The sequence below is a fragment of the Protopterus annectens genome, chromosome 17.part0 (genome assembly GCF_019279795.1).
Source record: "Protopterus annectens isolate FY-2018-M chromosome 17.part0, PAN1.0, whole genome shotgun sequence".
Classification (NCBI taxonomy): Eukaryota; Metazoa; Chordata; order Ceratodontiformes; family Protopteridae; genus Protopterus; species Protopterus annectens.
Genome location: NC_056751.1, coordinates 320,218,294 through 320,239,611, shown reverse-complemented (window position 1 = coordinate 320,239,611; position 21,318 = coordinate 320,218,294). Strand labels below are relative to the sequence as shown.

The 21,318-nt window shown below is 36.5% G+C and overlaps 1 protein-coding gene across 3 annotated transcripts in view; it reads right to left on the bottom strand.

The window, feature by feature from the left end:
* Positions 1-21,318, bottom strand: part of TMEM138 (transmembrane protein 138) — a 797,942-nt gene that overhangs the window by 575,891 nt on the left and 200,733 nt on the right. For 2 of the 3 annotated variants that reach the window (XM_044059747.1, XM_044059748.1), the window contains one exon: positions 6,503-6,705. The exons of the other annotated variant lie outside the window; for it this stretch is intronic. In XM_044059747.1, the coding sequence (XP_043915682.1) occupies positions 6,503-6,630 (128 nt within the window). In that variant the 5' untranslated portion in view covers positions 6,631-6,705. The remainder of the gene's footprint in view (positions 1-6,502; positions 6,706-21,318) is intronic. 3 annotated transcript variants of the gene reach the window in all.

Genomic DNA, 21,318 nt, shown 5'->3' with positions numbered 1-21,318 from the left:
TTGGGGTAGATTTTGTCAAATAATATTTGAATTTTTTGGCTTTTTTTTACCAGTTGTGTTCTTTTGCAACTTTTGCTTCAGAACTATTTTTTTCTGTTTAACAGAAAAGTCTATAAGCAGAACAGAGGGGTAGCTATGGGGTCAGCTGCTGTCCCACGTCATGCTAATATTGTTCTTGGATGGTGGGAACACACTTTTCTAAAACCACTTTGTTCCTTTTGGAAAGTAGTTTTTACATCATATACGTAGATGACATTTTTTATTGTAGAAGGAAATGCTAATCAAATTTACAAATTAGTTAAATGTGTGAACACTTCAGATTTTTTAAATTTTACTCTAGGGGATGTTAGATTCGATGTTAATTTTCTGGATGTAACCATAAAATGGGATTTAAACAATATGACGTTTACTAGTGAAGTTTATAGAAAGAACACTTTTGTCAACAATTATTTACATTATTCTAGTAACCATCTTGTTTATTTGAAAAACAACATTCCTAAGGGTCAATTCATTAGAGTGTAGATTTGAATATGAGATTTCCATTATTAATGAAATGTTTTTAGAGAGGGGTTATTAGTCCAAACTACTGATAGAATTAGCTAATGATGTGAGGAAATGTAGATTGACGGACTTTCCACCCATTTTGGTCTTTGGATTTATTTCCAAAGATTATGAATCAACTGGCAACAATAATTATATCATCTCATGTTGTCTTGATACGTCTACTGATAGAAAAAAATATTATTTCCATCATTAATAAGAATTGGAATATTATAAAGGGCAAGTCAGAATTATTCAAGACTGTAGGAGAAACGCCTAGACTTATTTTTAAGAATAGTTACAATATAAAAACTTGTTTACAAAGTGACAACTACAATGAACGTGCACCTTATTTTAGTAATAGGAACAAAGGGATGCATAAGTGTGTTTTTTTTTTAAATATGTAGGTACATTTTTGAAGGAACTTACATTGACTTGTTTCATGTCAACAAAACCATTCTTGTGTGTGGAGTATATAATTGTAACACCCAAGGAATAGTATATATTGCTTTATGATCATTTTAAATAAAAGAATTAAGGAACACCTTTATTCTATAAAGGCAAAAAAAATCAGAATAGTGCATTATTTAAGCACACTCTTCAGTTTCCCAGTTATAATAATTTTTGTTTTCTATTCTGGAATAAGTCCCTAGGAACATTTGGTGGGTTGTTACAAACAAAGAGTAGAACAAAAGGAAACTATTTGGCATTTAAGGGTAGGAGATAACAAACCACCAGGAACTAATGATTCCATCAACATAAAATGTTTTTCAAAGAACAGAATATTGACTTTTTATTAACATTTTAGTGGTATTATTACCTTTGTCACTGGTTATAACATTTGGGCTTTAGCCTGCAAAAATCTTGTACAATAAAGAAACAGTATTAAAGGAAGTTTTTTCATTTGTATTGCTTTTAGTTTTAAATAGTTTCAATGAAACCTTAGATTCAGGTTTTAATTGATTAACTGGGTGATAGAATGGGGTCTATAGCATAACAACGAAGGTAGAGAATCTCGAGTACCTGTTTATCGACAGATAAGTTTTGAATGTCCTTTTCAGAGAATGGCCATATCAGCAATTTCTTTCCAAGGGATAGAAATCGACAGGCCAACTACACATGACACAATTTAAAAACACTATGAAGTGGGAGGCTTCGCCCCCCCCCCCACACCCCCAACTGAATATACTAACTCGGAGATCGCACTACTGTGCGGAAAAAGGCAGATTTAAAACAATGGCCAACCAATTTCTTTCCCTTGGAAAGAAATCGATGATGTGGCCATTCGCTGAATAGGATCCTTTGACACTTATGTGTCGATGAACAGGTACTAGAGATTCTGTACCTTCGTCGTCACGATATAGACCCGACAGAATGACTGTATTTTATTAGATATAAAAAGGAAGGTTTGATGGCTGAATTTTATTCTGATAAAGTCTCTTCGACATGAAAGTGACAATAAAGCTGGTTTTACTGGCTAATTTTCTTGTGGTCTCCATTCTACTTGGTTGGTGTTTTTTGTTTTAGTGTTGTTTTTGCCAATTCATCTATTTGGAACTTTTTGGTTTTATTATCCCCTGCTTTTGTTATAAGAACTAAATTATCTGCATATGTCATACATATTGGTAACATCTTACCACACTCATTTCATAAGAAAATGTCTGTACTACCACATTCACTACTAATACAAATAAGCACATACTCAATGGACATCCCTCTTTTACTCTTGTTTTAATACTCATTTTCTCATCCATCATCAAAACTTATAAACAATTTTTTCTCCTGTATCATATGCCTGAAAAATTTGCCACATTGCTTCATGGCTCACTTTATCAAAGGCTTTAGTTATGTCACATGCTATCAGTCTTACTTTTTTATTTTCTTTTAATATCAGCCCTAATACTTTTACTATAATTAACATTTATTTTACTTCTCTTCTTTTTATACCATAGATCCCGTCTCCTACTACTTCATCCAATACCTTCTTCATCCTTTTTGTCATATTTTCATAAATATTTTTGTAGTCAGTATTCCCTGGTGTTATAGGCTTCCATTGTTATACCTTTTCTTTCATACTTTTTCAATATAAATTTTATCACTACACCACATTTTCTTCTATTATACATTCCTTCATCCAGTCAATTGATACTTAAAAAAAATTATTTCATCTTTATTGATTTCCTTACAATACTTGTAGCTTATACTACCCAGTCCTGGTGCAAATTCATTTTTACTTTCTTTTTTCACATTATATATTTCTTCTATTATACCATTTTCTAAAAAAAAATCCTTTTTCAGACTTCTTTTTTTACTTTCCATTCTTCTTGCCCATCAATTTCCTCTTTTTTCACACATTTTCTCTATCACCTTAATAACATCTTCTTGTTTGCATTTTCTGTCTTCTTTGTCATCCAAGACTGCACCCACCCATCCTCTCATTTTTACTTTTCCTAAATAAGGGGAAACCTCCTCTTTCTTTCCTTTCAGAAAAAAAAAATTGCCCATATAACACTTTTTACTCTTTCTCTATTCTTTTTATTCATCTATTTCTCTTACTTTGTTACTTCCTCATTTCTTTATCATAATTCTATATAATTCTACATTTCATCTTATTTCTTTATTTATTCTTCTTTCCATTTCAAAGTATATTGTTTATACTTTTGCTTATACACTACCACTGTGTCCAGTTTTATAAAATGGTCTCATTGTCATATGAGCTTTCTGCAATATTTCTCTCTCATTTTCCTCCTTTTAAACTCTGCAGTTAATCTCTTTATCTCTCCCCTCCTTTATTATTTTGCTGTCTTCCCCTAGTCTAGCCTTGTGTTGTTCTAGGACATGAAAACTCTGCCATCTGTACCTTCCCTGTTACTTCTTTCATGTTTTTAGAGTAAATTATATAATCAATTTCAAACTTAAAAATGTCTCTCTTCCATTTCCATTATCTGTTCTTTCCTACTTTTAAGTCTCCACATTAAACAACAAAGGGATTCTGTTATTAAATGCTTAGGTTCTCTGTCATTTTTCTCCCTATTTACTGTCCCTGCTATGAATAAACAACAACTCAGCATTTAAAATATTTTAAACTGACTGTTTCTCTCCACCAGAACAGTACCTTACTATACTGTGGTGGCTTCATTTTCAAAAAACTTTTATCCTGCCCTGAAAATTCTCCAATTCATTGATGTCATCAAGGCCACTGAATACAGGTAGTTTTTTGGCCATTTCCCTCCCCATACTAACAACGTCATGACCGTCCTAAAAACCCATCCATTCTGTGATGTTACAGCTCACTGGTCTTTCCCTTACCCATACAGAAAGTAAAGGCTAGAACAAGGAAACACATGAGTCAAGTCTCCTGCTGTGAGCTGTCAATCACAGCAGGTTAACAGCTCAAATTACCCTTAGCACTTTGACAGCTAGGGAAGGAATACTGCAACAGTGATCAGTAGGACACCTGCTGTCATAGTAAGTTTTTACGCAACTGTATTATGTCCTTTCTTAGATCACTGTTGCAGTATTGCAAATTGTTGGATGATTCCAAAAGTTTAGTGAGTGTGGCTGGATGTCACAAAGGAGGGCTGTCAACTAGAACAGAGAGGACTGATCCAGCAAAGGCAACTCTGGACCTGTAGAAACCATCTTTCATGTAATGTTTGGTGAAGGTATGTACAGAAGTCCAAGAAGCTGCTTTTAGGATGGCTATTGAGTCTACCCTCTTGTAAACGGCTTCAGATGAGACCACTGCTTTAGAAGAGTGTACTTTTACTGATGAACCACAAGATTTTCCATGGTGATTGTAACAAAAAGAAATGGATTTAGAAATCCAGTTAAAAATGGTTTGTTCTGAAACTGGGTTACCCAACTTGGTTTCTTGGAAACAGAATCAATTGATCAGTCTTGCAGATTTACTTTGTCTTGTCCAAATAAAACCTTGGCTATCTACGAATATTCAGGGAATGTAGGTTCCCCCCCCCCCTATTCTGTTGATTAGAAAAGAAAATACAGTAATGTATGGCGTGATTGAGGGATAGTTCATTCACCAATTTAGGCATAAATGAGCGGGTGGCCCTCTAAGACCATTTCTCCTCGTGAAAGGGAAGGATGGGAGGGGTTGCAATCATGACTTAGAACTCAGTATTTGACCAGCTGAAGTAAGGGCTAAAGCAGTATGGTTTTCCAAATACAGAACTTTAACAGGCAGAAGCTGCTGCTTTAAAAGCTGGAGAGTGAGTTTTTCCAGTACAAAGTTGAGGTCCCAAGAAGGTGGAATGGTTTTCCTATGTGGCTTTAGGTGGAATACACCTTTTAAAAACTGTTTTACCTCTAGCCTGGACAGAAGAGGGTCTAAAGGTAAACATGCAGAAATGGCAGAAAGGTATGTCTTGATCAAACAGTATGTTAGACCAGCTTTTAATAGCATAGACAAATAAGATAGGATAGTGGGAACACCTGTTTGTATAGGACCCTGTCCATGAGCATGAGACCAAAGTAAAAATCTTCGCCATTTGGATATACACGATTTCCTGGTAGTAAGCATTACTGCCTCCTGAAGAACTTGTAGCACATCCTCAGAATACTTGGTGTCTGAAAGGGATCAAAATCCTACCATCCATAGTTTTAGGTTTAGACATGATAGGTTAGGCTGGACAAGTGAAAAGAGCCCTTGTGCTGTGTGAGCAAGTCCACTCTGTGGAGTAACTTGTAGTGATGACCGCTGAACAAGTGGTAGAGAAGGGGGAACCACTCCTGGCTTGGCCAAAAGGGAGTCACCAGTAAAATCTTTGGTTTGTCCCTCTGGATCTTTAGCTAGACCTTTTGAAGAAGTGGAAGAGGAGGGAAGACATAAAGGAACCTCCCTTTCCAAGCAAAAGACAAGGAATCTGGAGTCCTAGAGCAAAAGCAGAGTAGCAGTTTGTTGTGGATGGAGGTCAATAAGTCCCTCTATGGAATATTCCATTGGTTACCTATGTCTAGGAAGACCTCCCTGTTCAGCATGTATTAGTGGAGGGTCTTCCCTTGATCTGCTTAGAAAATCTGCCAGTACTTTGTCCTGAGGGAATGTAAACATCTTGGAAGGACATGTGTTCTGTTGTAGCCTGTTCCCAAGCCATAAGAGCCAGTCTTTATAACAAAACAGCTAGGTTTGCTAATGGCTATCTGTACAAATCATACTGGTGTGCAGGGTCTATACTGGATCGATCTACAAGCAGAGTAAATAACAGGAAGTTTCAAATCTGCATAATGAAAAACTGCTCTAGTTTCAAATCTGTAATAAAATGATAAAAAATCACAGATACTTAAAACCTCAGGACCAAACCCTTCAGAAATATGGTTTGCATCCATGTACTTGTCTTAAACATAGACAAAACAGCTGAATTCAGCTAAAAAGATGACTGCTAACACAGGTTTCCGTAACAAAAGGTAGTCTCAAGTACATCAAACTAATATAACCAACAGCAAGGATGCACAACCCCAGAGCAGTTAAAATATGCATCAGCGATCACACACCTTCTGAACAGGTTCGAACATTTACGTTTCCCTTAAAGCAGTGATGCAGAGGTAAATGTAAAGAATTCCCTCAGTACACTTAGTCCCTTAAACAAGTACAAAGATGTACGTTTTGCATTCTGCATGGCAAACTACTTTAACCACAAATTCCATCCATTTCTTCAGTTATTCACAAAAGGAAGACAGTGAACTACCTTCAAAACAACACTAATCATGTTTAGGAACCAGTTATTAAGCATACATGAACAAAAACTAGCCTGTGTTCAGTCAGCCTTCCCTAGTGCACATCAACTCCCCAATAAGCCTGGTCCTCAGTACAGCAGTGCAAAGCTGAGATATCAGTACTATTTTGCCTAATGGCAGCATAATTCCTTACCAGTGCCAATGTTCCAGCATCTCCTGGACTACCATAATATCAAAACAAGACTTGATCTAATGTGGACATACTCACATGAAAAGGACAAGCTGGATCACTGAAGCCATTCTTAACAACTCTGAGAAGGAGTTCATTAAAAGGTCGTAAACTAGGAGGAGGAACTGTAAAGACAGCACCAAACTATAATTTGTTGTGTGCAGCATTCCTGTTTAGTATTTGATTCCGGGAAAACGAAGACTCAAGATAATTGCAACCAAAAATTTTCATTTTCTGTAAACCTGCAAAGTAAAAGGAGAATAGTTTTTCTACAGATCAGATGTGTACAATTAATGAACTTTTCACTGAATTCTACTTCAAAAAACAAAATACAGCTCAAATAAGAATTTAGATTTTTAAGAGGAACACCCCTCTCGCATTTAATTATAATCAATTTAGATGCTGTACAACAGTAAAGGAGCTTCTCCTTGCAGAAGCTGTCACTGATCAAGATAATGTCCTACTTTATTGACCAAATGGCTTATAACGGTTCATCTTATTTTCTACAATTTCATCTAGCTTTGCTGACAGGTAAGTCCCACCCCTGCAGATTTTGTTTCTACTTGTACCATGGATGAGTATCTGGCAAACTCATATAATAGAATTACACCACCCACTTCAATTTTTTATATATATATATATATATATATATATATATATATATATATATATATAAATCTCAACTAAACCTTACATTAAGCAGTCTTTCATCCCACTCTAACTACATAATATATACGAATTTCAGCTACACTACACAAAAAGCAGTCTTTTACCAATGATGACCATTTCATAATAGTTATAAAATGATGATTATAAAGTGATGTTAACTTGATACTTCATGTTAGAGAACAGAAATAAACTAAATTTTTGAAATGGCAGCTAGCATGTCTCTGATGATACAGAATTTTAGTCTTACACTGTGACAGTCATGCTGTGTGTGCTTAGCAAGATTGGCTCTGGAGAAGCTGATGAGGAGGTGAAATCTAATGGCCAATGGTCCTCTGTCAACTCAGAGGGAGGGTGCATGGAGTCTTACTACAGAAGCAATCCTGATGAAGGTCACGAGTTAGCTCTGGGTGCAGAAATAAATTACAGGTCATTAGATACACTGGCAGCACCCTTGTAGGTACTGTGGGTCCATGGATAAATGCAAGCATATGAAAGAGCCAAGGACTGGGCACTCTGTACACTGCTGGGTTTAGGGGCAGAGAAAAGAATATCAAGTTCTCACACGTATAGTAGCTTGCTATTTTCCATAAAAGAGTGAAGAAGGTTGCCTTACACAGCTGGACAGCAAAAAATATTTTGTAAAAATGGCAACGGCATAAGCATTTCAAGCACTGATGGAATATGTGCATTACGTTTGTGATCACAACACCGACATGTTTAGATTTTGATGCTGCTTTGTAAAACAAATGCATGCTTGCAACTTTATTAGCTTCCAATATTTTTTACTCAAGGACATCTGGTTGGTGTTTTTCTAAGGAGACTGTATTCTCCCGCCATCTTTCAAAAATAATTTATCTTAAAATAACTGCACAGCAAACTTCTAGACTGTTCTTTTAGTTTTAATACTCTAGGCTCATAATTTTGTTTAAGTAAGGTGTCTGTGCCTTGAGAATGGCCAAAGGTCAGTACAATAACTATGTAGAGGTGGAAATGTAGTGGTCGACTGTGACACTATTCACTGAATTTCATACTTTTTGAGGCAAAGTAACATGGATTTGAGGGAAACCTGAAGGCTGTATTATCTAAGTTGGACTGACATAAAATGAGCTTCCTCTGCTTCTCTGTTTATTTACTTTTTTACTACATTACATATGTAGTATGTCAACAAGGACTGACCTGCCCATCCAGCTCTAACATTAGAATAAGTATGTATTTTTTTTATCTGAGATAAAGTCCAACCTCATCAAAAATAAGGACAGAGACCCAAGACTACCCTCCTGGATAGTCTGTTCATGGAAACATACCCCAAATGACAGTGGCTCTGAAGGAGCTCATAGTTGGCTTTTTGTCTGGATGATGAGCATAACCATTACATTTTATCTCCATCTCTGACAAGTCTCTTCTACTGCTTTAGATTCAACTTACTTCACACTAAAGCATTCTGCACCTCATATTTTTAGTAAGAAAGCTGTATACACAGTTTAAATTAGAAGTTCATGGTTGAAGTTAAGTTTTACTATATTCCTACTGAAAGTCTCTGGTTGGACTGCAGAATACAAGTATGCTTTTTCCTTTATATGATGTAATAGGTACTGCTGTTTGCAAAGTGCCTGAAGAAGGATCCATTTTGTTATCATTAAGCAGTTGGCTTTTTTTTGCTTAGAAGGAGCAGCCTTGTAGTACACGGCGGTGGTCTTCTATTTTTTTCCATAGTGTGCATAACTTTACAGGATCCTTCCTCCAGTTTTAGAAATAATTAAATGATTTTATTTTGCTAGTGTATCAGCCCCACAAGTCACCTTCTTTCCATCTTTGAACCTGTTGCCTGAAGATGTTCACTTATTGACAAGGGGGCTAAAAATGTACTTGATTTCTGTTAACTCACTGCCTCAACATTCTGCTGTGAAAACAATACTCACAGTGAGATGCCTGGAGATAGGCTAAAGAGTATGACCATGATGCCTGAACAACTTGAATCTCTTATTAATAAAAAAATGCCGCACCAGAACACAACAGAGTCTTTAATTACACAAAGTTTTGAGCGCTTTCGTTCCAATTCAAAAGGAACTTCATCAGAAACAATGTGATCTCTACTTCCTTTGTTTTATACACTTAAAAAAGGTGTCAAAAAACACTGGCAAAAATTGAATACACACATTAAAATATCAAGTACTATTCCCAAACTTCCTGCATCAAATATATATGCATGCTAAACACAAATACCATACAATGTAAAAGTAAATATTGTATAAAAAACATAACAGCAGATGCGTTCAGAATTAGTAAACAGTAAACACATGAAATAGCTTATATGATCAATTAAACTATATAAAAACATTTTAGAAAAGTTTGGTTATAGAAGTCCTATGACAGCCAGTCTGACTTAATTTTCAAAATACGCTTGATAGTTATAACGTCATTAATACCTGGTGGGGCAGTGACATTTAATAAAATTTGCCAGTGAAGCTCCCTCATCTCAACAAAGGCTTCCCAATCACCACCCCTTTCTGGGTGTTCCACCTTCTCTAAAACGGTAAAGCCAAATTTCTTAAAATCCTTGCATGCCAAAGAATGCTTGTAAAGGGCATTACAAGAATTGGCTTTACCAATTACATACACGTGCTGATAGATTCTTGTCCACAAAGGTCCAATAGTCTTTCCTACATAGAATGCTGGACAAGATAGACAGAAGGCTATATATACAACACCCATAGTATTGCAGTCAAATCTGCCTTTGACTGTAATCAATTTAGGAAAACCTTCCAAAGAAAAACTACTACCTTCAAAAATAAATCTATACTGTTTGCAGGTTCCATATCGCTTCATGCCTCAACCTTTGGTAGAAACATTGTCATAACTCCTGCATGCTTCTAGGATGGTTTTAAAATTTTTATTTTTAAAAACAAATCTAGGTTGCTGCCCAACTGGTTGGTTAACCCGAGGCATTCAAAAATAGTACCCCAGTGTGCTTTGATGGAACTTTTCAAAGAATGTATGTCTTTGTTGTATTGCAGGACCAACACCTGTGAAGGATTATCTGGAGATTTATCATTGTTTTTATTCTGACCCACCGTGGATCCAGGCTGTTGTATAATAGAGCTATATCGAGAATTTCTGTGCTCTATCACAAAACTACTGCTATTGCCCAAGATGTCCTGTGGGTAGTCCCTGCTTTTAAACATTTCACAAGGTTTGATAGTGTCAACTTGGAAGTTGGTGTCATCAGAAACTAATCTAAGCCTGATCAGCTGACCTTTCTCTATATTCTTTTTCTGCCATGCAGGTTTGTTGACTATCGAAATGCAAATATGCATTCGAAAAAGTGTTTTTCCTGAAAATGTTGGACTCGTATCTTTGTTCCTCAAACTTTTTGTGCAATGTTATGTCGAGAAAATCAATAGAATGTGTGTTTCATTGGTAGGTAAATTCTAGGAAGTTGGTGGAGAGGTTTAAAAAGTCCATAAAAAAGACTTCAGATCCTCTGAACTGCCCTTCCATAAAATAAATATATTGCCCAGGTACCCGAGATAAACTCCAATCATAGAAGAAAAAGGTGAACTTAAAACCATCGAGGTCTCCCAGAACCACAAAACCATGTTGGCAAATATGGGAGCTGAAGCTCCCCCCCCATGGCCACACCTCTGTGTTGTTTGTAATATTCACCTTCATAGTATACAAAATTGTTAGTCAGCACAAGCTCCATATACTGGAGGATCAGTTTAACGTCATTATCACTCAAATCTGTGCCCTTTACCATAGCTTGATGAAACCAGTCCAACTCCTCATCGTGGGGGGATATCAGAAAAGTTGTTAGCAGAAGCTCCATACATTGGAGGATCAATCTAACTTCAGTATCACTCAAATCTGTGCCCCTTACCATAGCTCAGACTTTGTAGATTAGTTTCTGATGACAACAATTTCCAAGTTGAAGCTATCAAACTTTGTGAAATGTTTAAATGCAGAGGCTACCCACAGGGCATGTTGGATGACATTAGTAGTTTTGTGACAGAGCATAGAAATTGTCGATATGGCTCCATTATACAACAACCTAGATCCACAGTGGGTCAGAATAAAAACAATAATAAAAGTCCAGAAAACCATTTACAGGTGTTGGTCCTGCAATACAGCAATGCATCCATTCTTTGAAAAGTTCCATCAAAGCACAATGGAGTACTGTTTTTGGATGCCTGGGGTTAACCAAACGGTTGGGCAACAACCTATATTTGTTTTTTAAAAATAATACAAATTTTAAAACCATCCTAGAAGCAGGCAGGAGTTGTGACCATGTTTCTACCAAAGGTTAGGGCAAGAAGTGGTGCGGAACCTGCAAATAGTGTAGATTTATTTTTGAAGGCAGTAGTTTGTCTGTGGAAGGTTTTCCTAAATTGATTACAGTCAAGGGCAGATTTGACTGCAATACTAAGGGTGTTGTATACATATACTAGAACACTGGAACACAACACAGGCAGTCCGACTGTGTAAATATCTTTTTTTTAAAAAGATATTTACACAGTCGGACTGCCTGTGTTGTGTTCCAGTGTTCTAGTATTTGCATATTGGAGTTTGTTGTTTGGTGTTGTATACATAGCCTTCTGTCTGTCTATCTTATTCAGCATTCTATGTAGGAAAGACTATTGTACCTTTGTGGACAAGACTCTATCAGCACGTGTATGCAATTGGTAAAGCCAATTCTTGTAATGCCCTTTACAAGCATTCTTTGGTGTGCAAGGATTTTAAGAAATTTAGCTTTACCATTTCAGAAAAGGTGGAATGCCCAGAAAGGGGTATTGATTGGGAAACATTTGTTGAGATGAGGGAGCTTCACTGGCAACTTTTATTAAATGAACCAACCAACACCAGAAACCGACTGTAGAAGGAAAAAGGCTAGCTGGTAAAATATAGTAACTTCTGCACAGCTCGAACAGAGTATAAGACACGTATAGCCAACACTAGTGTTCCACCAAAATTCAGGCTAAATCCACTCGTAATGATAAAAATGGACCATGATGCTTGAACAACTTGAATCTTGGACCATAATTACATACACTTTCAAGGTGAATATTTTAGGTAATGCAAAGGTGTGGCCATGGGGGCCTCTTGTGCCCCCGTTTTTGCCAATCTAGTCATGTTGGAATGGGAAACAGAATATGTGTTCAAGAGCCAATTTTATTCCAATATAGCATATTATATACAATATTTGGATGATTTATTCATCTTATGGAAGGGTTCAAAAGATGAGATTAATTCTTTTATGGAATTTATTAATAGCACAACAAATTTTTTAAAGTTCACTCATAACATCAGTGAGAGTGGCATAGCATATTTGGACACATATATCAGCCATTCTGATAAGGGATTTATTTCACAAATTCATAGGAAGGAAACCTTTTCAAATGACTATATTGAATTTAATAGTTATCACCCTCCCCATATATTCAGAAATGTTTATAAAGGACAATGTATTAGGGCAGTTCGTATGTCATCTACTAGAGAAATCATGAATAGGGAAGTTGACCGAATAAGTAATATGTTTAGTAATAGAGGATACCCCTCAGCCCCATTATCACAAGTTTCCAACTATGTGAAGAATAAATGGGGTACAAAATTTCTACCTTTATTGGGCAAGTCATTAGATTTTATGAAGAATCATAATAGAAAGAAGAGATATGACGATGTAGGTATGTGTTGTAATCGAGTTTGCGTCTTGATGTATACTCCTTACACGAAGTATATTAGAGATACTTTAAGACAACACTGGAACTTAATAACAGTAAATGATGATACAGCTTCCGTTTTGGGCAATTATACGAGCTTTGTATATAAAACAGCACCCAACATTAAAAAATTATTGGAGAAAACTTCTAAACAAAAAACTGTACATAATACAAAGCTCTCGATGGGAACTAGAAAATGCGGTACCTGCAAACAATGTTATGCCATAAATGAGGTAGGCAATATTAAGTTAGGAGATATCAACAAGACTAACATTAAATGCAAAGCAGGAAATTGTAGCACCAAACAAGTCGTATACATTGCTACATGTTATGCCTGCAGCGCATTCTATATAAGCAAAACAGGGAGAGCCCTCAGGAAATGAGTATATGAACATATTTATAAGATAAAGATTAAAGACATTAACAATGCACTTTATAAACACATATCCATATATGGTGAATCACATGGTTTTAAATTTGCCATTATAGATCACGTAGAAGTATTTACTTATGGGGGAAATTGGAAAGCACTTTTAGCCATGAAAGAAAGTAAATGGCAAATTTTGACAGATGCCATTAGGTCACCTGGCATAAATGAAAATATAAGTATTAAACCATTTTTAATCATGGCATAGATATATCACGGATGTTGCCATTGTATTTTGATTCTTATTGACTTGTTACAATTTATGAGCACTAGTCATGCAAGTTTTACCATTTCACTATTACATATAATTGGAGTATGTTTTAAGATGAAGTTAGTATGTGTAGAGTGTATTTTATTTTATTTACTATAATTTTTTATTTATTTACATTGTCATTATATTTATATTTTCATTTTTTATATCAGCACATTGGATCTGTTGAAATGATTAGCTGTTTTCAGCATAGTAGTATGTATATATGGAGTTATTATGACTATGTCTCTTTAAGAGCTTCACTTCCTTTTGAATTTTTGGCGCCAAAAAGGTTATTTAAATGTGAACTGGAAGTACTCCATTTTGGTTCTGAGGAAGTCTGATTTTTAACAGATGAAAGCGCTAAACCCTATTTTCAATAAAAGATTTATTTTTATCATTACGAGTGGATTTAGCCTGAATTTTTGGTGGAACACTAGTGTTGGCTATACGTGTGTTATACTCTGTTCGAGCTGTGCAGAAGTTACTATATTTTACCAGCTAACTTTTATTAAATGCCACTGCCCCATCAGATATTAATGACATAATATCTATCAAGCCTATTTTGAAAATTAAGTCAGACTGCCTGTCATAGGACTTATATAATCAAACTTTTCTAAAATGTTTTTATATAGTTCAATTGATCATATACGCTATTTCATGCGTTTACTGGTTACTAATTTTTAATGCTTCTGTTATGTTTTTTTATACAATATTTGCTTTTATATTTTATGGTATTGGTGTATAGTATGCATATATATTTGATGCAGGAAGTTGTGGAATACTACTTGATATTTTAATTTGTGTATACATTTCAATTTTTGCCAGTGTTTTTTGATACCTTTTTAATGTATATTAAAGGAAGGAAGTAGAGATCACATTGTTTCTGATGAAGTGCCTTTTCAATTGGAACAAAAGCGCTCAAAACTTTGTGTAATTAAAGACTCTGTTGTGTTCTGGTGTGGGTTTTTTTTTTTTTTTTAGTTTAACAAGTACGCTGATCACAGTTTTTGGTGTTTTGGTTGTTTTAGTTTACTGCAGACACTGGAATGTCACAAATGGAGTTGTTTTCTGGCTTGGAACCCAGCTCCACTTCCTTCAGTCACAACAACACAGCGATGGATCTTACTGTTTTGACTGAATGCAAGGACTGTGTGGACTCTCTGGCTGCAGCTTTTGGCAGCATTAGTAATGGAACAAAGATTGCAGACAATGGGAGATCCAGTATAGGTACGGAAAAAGTTGCAGACAATGGTAGATCCAGTACAGGTACGGAAAAAGTTTCATCTTATGCTGGGCTATGTACCAAAGGTTCAAACACCAATTTTATTCATACAGATGCTGCTTCCAGTTCTAGGGGAAGTCTTAACATTAGTGAAGAAGAAGTCCAGAGGTCAGAGAAGAACAATAGACAATGTAGTAATTGAGAACTTATATTCAAATCAAGAATTAATAAATTTGAATTATTACTGACTAAATTTAAGTCAATACAGTTGGACAATTATTTTCTTAACTATTGTATTAATAACAAGCTAGTACCAAAAGGCTTACACATTTGGAAATACTCCAATGGGGTTATCCATGGGTCCATGTTGCATTTTGAACTTGTGGAATTTTTTGATCATATAGATATCGAATATATAAATATTATACAATGACCCCATATTAATATTCCAAAACTTGCATGCTGATTGGCTAGCATGCCCATTGTAAATCCCACAATATACCAACGGAAAAAGGTCTGGTCGCCCAAACTTTTTTCCATTGGTATAAAGTGTCTAAAACTTTTTTTTTTAATAAATAAAAAAAAAAAAAATTGGAGCAACAGAGACTTTCTTTTTTCCATTGCTTCCATTTCAAAGCATTGATGTACTGGGTATGCATGGGAATCCAAGTGCCATACGCATATGCAGTACATCAACATGAGGAAGCAGTATACCACCACCGGCGAAAGAACAGTAATGAGCCGTTATACAAAGACATTATTTAAGAAAAGTAAGTTTTTTTTTAAATAATGTTGTTGTATAATAGCAATAACTGACTCTGTGGTTGTGGTATATTGAAGATTTATCCACGGTTGGCTTTACTTAATCACGCCAACTGTGAGTAAATCTTCAATATACCACACCACATCGTCAGTTATTGCTTAATTATTGTTCGGGACAATCTGAGGAGGTTGAACCAGCTAGAGTTGGAAATTCATTATCGTGATTCTGAGACACAGAAAGATGTATTGTTTGAGCATCAATTTGAGGAATTTTGAGTCTATTCTAAAAAAGGTGTCAGAACACGCTACAGCTTCTTTTAAAAGGAAACAAAGAAAGATTCTCAAAGACATCAATGACTACAAGAACAACAAAGTCTACCCTGCCCCACGTGAGGAGGAGAACCAAAGGATAATAATGGCACCAATGAATCCTCTAGCCCCCAAGAACACCACCACCAACAGGTTTTTTGGAGAACCAACCATTGGACAGATGTGTCAGAAGAAATCTTCCCAGAGTCTCCGGTGAAGGAAAAAGAAGGTAATGATTGTGTTTGTTAATTTTGGGGGTTGTGTCTTATACAATCTTCCCCCACTTTACATCACTCACACCTCTGGCACTTTATTTCAAAAAGGTTTTAAATATGTACCTTTCAGCCAGCCTGATATGGTAGATTTACTGACTGAGCTTACATTGTTTACCAAGAAGCAGAACTTGCAATGTATTCTGCCACCCAATGACCAAAGCTCTTCTAGTTTTGGCCTAAAAAGAACAACCATTTTTAACCCACCCCTCTTACCTAGCATCCACTTTGAACAATTATGTGAGAAAAGCATGAGGGAATGGTGTTATAATGACAGAAAAAAAAGTTATGTACTTCCATAACATTCCATGTGTGTTGTCCATCTCACCTTCATTCTTAACTGGTTGGGTTCGGAATCAATCCTCGGTTCTGACTCGGCCTTATACAAAAGCTCCGTCTCCTACTAGCTCGTGGCTGAAAACCTTATCCCATTATGCACTAGGAAAGCTCCCCAGATGTTGTTTGCTGCTAAACAAGATCGACTGCTGTCCTACTGGCTCTGGCTAAGTAGATCGGTTCCGAACCCAACCAGTTAAGAATGAAGGCGAGATAGGACATCACTTCCCAAATTGTACAACCTTACTCCCAAGGAGAGGGAACTGTTATACAAATTGGCCAATGATATTGAGCGGAGTGATCATAATGGACAAACATTGTTATTCCTCCAAAATGTTGGCTTATTTACATAATGGAACATATTTTATTCAGGTTTCACAGAACAAAATCAACATTGATTATCACACTATTGATTTGATTTTGGAGGACATTTGTATGAAGTTTGATTTACCTATGACCACTGGGGAATTTTTAGTAGTAAGGAAGCCTAGGATTCCAGCAATATTTGGAATTTCTAACATCTATAAATCGATATCTGACCCCCCCCCCCCCTTAAGACCGATTGTAGCTCCTGCTGGGTCTAAAATAGAAGCTTTGGCTAAATTTGTTGACTTTAAACTTAAATCATTTACAGTGGATAAGCAACATATACTAAAGGACTCTTGGAATTTTCCTGAGATTACATCTAAAGCCAAGTTTTTGCCCGAGGCCCTCTTTGTTACAATAGACATCCCCCATGATGAGGAGTTGGACTGGTTTCATCAAGCTAAGGTAAGGGGCACAGATTTGAGTGATAATGATGTTAGACTGATCCTCCAGTTTATGGAGCTTGTGCTGACTAACAATTTTGTATACTATGAAGGTGAATATTACAAACAACACAGAGGTGTGGCCATGGGGTCAGCTTCAGCTCCCATATTTGCCAACATGATTTTGTGATTCTGGGAGACCTCCATATTTTAAGTTCACCTTTTTCTTTTATGATTGGAAATTATTTGAGGTACCTCGACGATATATTTATTTTATGGAAGGGCAGTTGAGAGGAATTGAAGTCTTTTATGGACATTTTAAACCTCTCCACCAACTTCCTAGCTAGAATTTACCTACCAATGGAATACATGTTGTATTGATTTTCTCGGTATCACATCGTACAAAAATTTTAAGGAACAAAATGATACAAGTCCAACATTTTCAGGAATAACACTTTTTGAATGCATATTTGCATCTTGATAGTCAATACCCTGCATGGTAGAAAAAGAATTTGGTGAAAGGTCAGTTGATCAGGCAAGTAGATTAGTTTCTGATCGCACCAACTTTCACTGTGGGTTCTGCTGGTCCTGCAATACACCAAAGACATCCACTCTTTGAAAAGTTCCATCAAAGCACACTGGATGCCTCAGGTTAACCAACCAGTTGAGGCAACAACCTAGATTTGTTTTTAAAAATAACAAACATTTTAAAACCATCATAGAAGCAGGCAGGAGTTATGACAATGTTTTACCAAAGGTTGGGGCATGATGTGGTGCAGAACCAGCAAACAGTATAGATTTATTTTTGAAAGCAGTACTTTTTCTGCGTTTTCCTAGATTGATTACAGTCAATGGCACATTTAACTGTAATACTAAGGGTGTTGTATATATAGCCTTCTGTCTATCTTTTCCAGCATTCTATGAAGGAAATACTATTGGACCTTTGCAGACAAGAATCTATATGCACGTTTATGCAACTGTAAATCCAATTCTTGTAATGCCCTTTACAAGCATTCTTTGTTGTGTAAGGAAGAAATTTGGCTTTACCTTTTTAGAGAAGGTGGAACACCTAGAAAGGTGTGGTGATTGGGAAACCTTTGTTGAGATGAAGGAGCTTCACTGACTTTTATGAAATGCCACTGCCCGACCAGGTATTAATGATACAATATCTATCAAACCTGTTTTGAAAAATCAAGTCAGACTGCCTGTCAAAGTACTTCTATAATCAAACTTTTCTAAAATGTTTTTACATAGTTCAATTGATTATATAAGCTATTTCATGTGTTTACTGTTTACTAATTCTCAACACATCTGCTATTATGCTTTTTTATACAATATTTATTTTAATATTTTATGGTATTGGTGTTTAGCCTGCGGTGGTGGTCCTGTGGTAGCGTTGTCGCCTCACAGTTAGACGTTGCCCGTTCGATTCTCAGTCAGAGCATCTTCTGTGTGGCAACATGCATGAACGGGCGTTCCTTCATTGAAGGTTGTGCGTTAGGCCCTGCAAGCCAGCACGTAAAACTCTACTGCCAATCATTAGCAGACCGGAGGTCCGCTGTGGCGACCCCTAACCGGGACTGAAAGACACAAACAAACAATGGTATTGGTGTTTAGCATGCATATATATTAGATGCAGGAAGTCTGGGAATAGTACTCAATATTTTAATGAGTGTATACCTTTAAATTTTTGCCAGCGTTTTTTGGCACCTTTTTTAATGTACAAAAGGAAGGAAAGTAGATGAAGTTCCTTTTCAGTTGGAATGAAAGCGCTCAAAACTTTGTGTAACTAAAGACTGTTGTGTTCTGCTGCAGAATTTTTTTACTTGAGTTTAACAAGTATGCTGACCGTGGTTTTGAGTATTTTGAATATGTTATTAATACAGTTGACTCCATCCTAGTAACCAATAACAATATTGCACATACTGACTTTTCTATAAAAATAGTTCAGCAAGATGACAGATTGATTGGCAAAAACTTACAGGAAGAGATCTTTTAAAAAAGGCAGTTGAACATAAATTTTAATAATCCTTTACAACCAGTTTCCCTGGTTAATGAAAAATTATAGTTGTGTACTCGCTGTAACTCTGCATCTGTGGTGTCTGTTTTCAAACTTCTTCAACTGATGGATCTTAGATCAGGCCTCAGCCACTCTGAAAGACTTTAGGCTCTGTAGCTCGAGATCCTCCTCTTACCAAGAATCCTTCTATTATCCTTAGTTACCTCAGATCGAGTCTGCCCTATATTTAATTAATGAAAACATGACAAAGTAGTATCAGCCACTATCAATTTCTGAGGCAAACAGCAAAGGATATTACTAAAGAATGGAAAGGGTGAAAAAAACCACAGAAGAGAGTTCTGGAGAACACACAGCAAGACCATAAAGGGATATCCTTCAGAGGACACTAGGAAAACAGAGATCAAATGGATGGGGGACTTGGAGGGAGTTGAGTAAGGACAAAAAACAGACAACACAGATACAGAGTTACTAGTACATAACTATATCTAATGTTTTTCCTTCTGTTCTGCAACTGATGGGTCAGAGACCCCAGCTAGAGTACTCTTGGGTGGTCCTCAAGGAAGTACAGTGAGCCAAAAGGTGAATTATTCTAGATAAAATGTCTAACTTGTAATGAGCTATAAAGGTATGAGCACTGGACCATGTAGCATCTGCACAGATGTCATATATGGAGGCTTTGGACCAAAAAGCGGATGATATATCCATAACCCTGGTAGAGTGAACATTAGGATGTTTGGGTAACAAAAGTCCTTTATTTTTGTAAATGAAGACAATGCAACCAATGAGCCATCTGCCTAAGGTTATTTTTGGCACTGCTTTGGCCAATTTAGCCTTAGAAAAAAAAAGAGACAAACAGTTGTTCTGACTTTCTGTGGTCTTTGGTTCTATGAATGTAGAATCTGAGTTGTCTGTGAACATCTAACAAATGGAGCATGTGTTCTCTCTTGTTAAAACATATGGGAAGAAGACTGGCAGGTTAACTGACTGATAAAGGTTAGCTTCTGACACCACTTTAGGAAGGAAGAGTTAGTCCAAAGGGATGCTCTGTCCTTATGAAAAATCAGGTAAGATGGCATGGAAGAAAGTGCATGGAGCTCCGATACCAATCTAGCAGATGTAATGATGACCAGGAAAAGTGTTTTCCAGGATAAACACTTTAAATCTGCACTGGCTGCAGGCTTGAAGGGAGGCTGAGTTAAAGCTTGAAGGACTAGTGTAAGGTCTCAAGAAGGAACACGGTTCCTAATAGATGGTTAAAAAAACAGCACAATTTTAAGGAAGCTAAACAGGAATTCTTCTTGCCTAAATGAAAGTTTGATAATGCAGCCAGTTGTACCTTAATTGTCAAATAACTAACCCCATTACTGAGAATGGAAACCAGGAAATCACGAATAGCTGAAACTGATGCTAAAAAGGGGTCTAGATTTCTTGTCTCTGTTGGGCCCAAATAGAGAAACTTTTCCACTTGCTCTTATAAGTCTTCCTAGTAGAGGCTTTCTGAGATGACATAAGAATCTGCTTCCAATAAGCTCCTAGATGACCTGAGGGAAGATGAAGTAGAAGGTGGATGGGAGACTCTTTTAGGCATGTCCTTCAGAAAGTGACACTGCAACCTCAAAGTTACTGGTTCTTGAGAATATCTAGCAAGAACATGAGATTACTTGGGCTTAGAGCGGGTCAGAACCAAACAGGAAGATGGATTTGAAGTCTTAGATTTTGTCAGGATTGGAGCTGTGGAGGTGGAAAGATCTGACACCTTAGTGGTCTTCTCTGGTGGTGTGGAGCCTGAAGAAGTCGCAGAAGGACAGTAGTCAAGAGGAGTGCTTACTCAAATCATTATGTTTGCCTTGAGCCTCTCCTGAAGATTTCATGGAGGAGGATGGGGATCCAGAAGTAGATGAAACTGAGGAAGCCCGCCCTTTTAAAATTATTTTTTTCTTTCTCTCGACCACGGCCTGGTAGTTAAAACTAGTATAAATCTCACAATCTGTATTAAGGTGCACAGAACCAAGGCAATAGACACATTCTGAATGAGTGTCGGAATTGTGAATTTTGTGCTCGCAAGTGGCGCACTTTTTAAAACATGCAGGTTTGTCTAACATTCACAGAAATTACATACCTT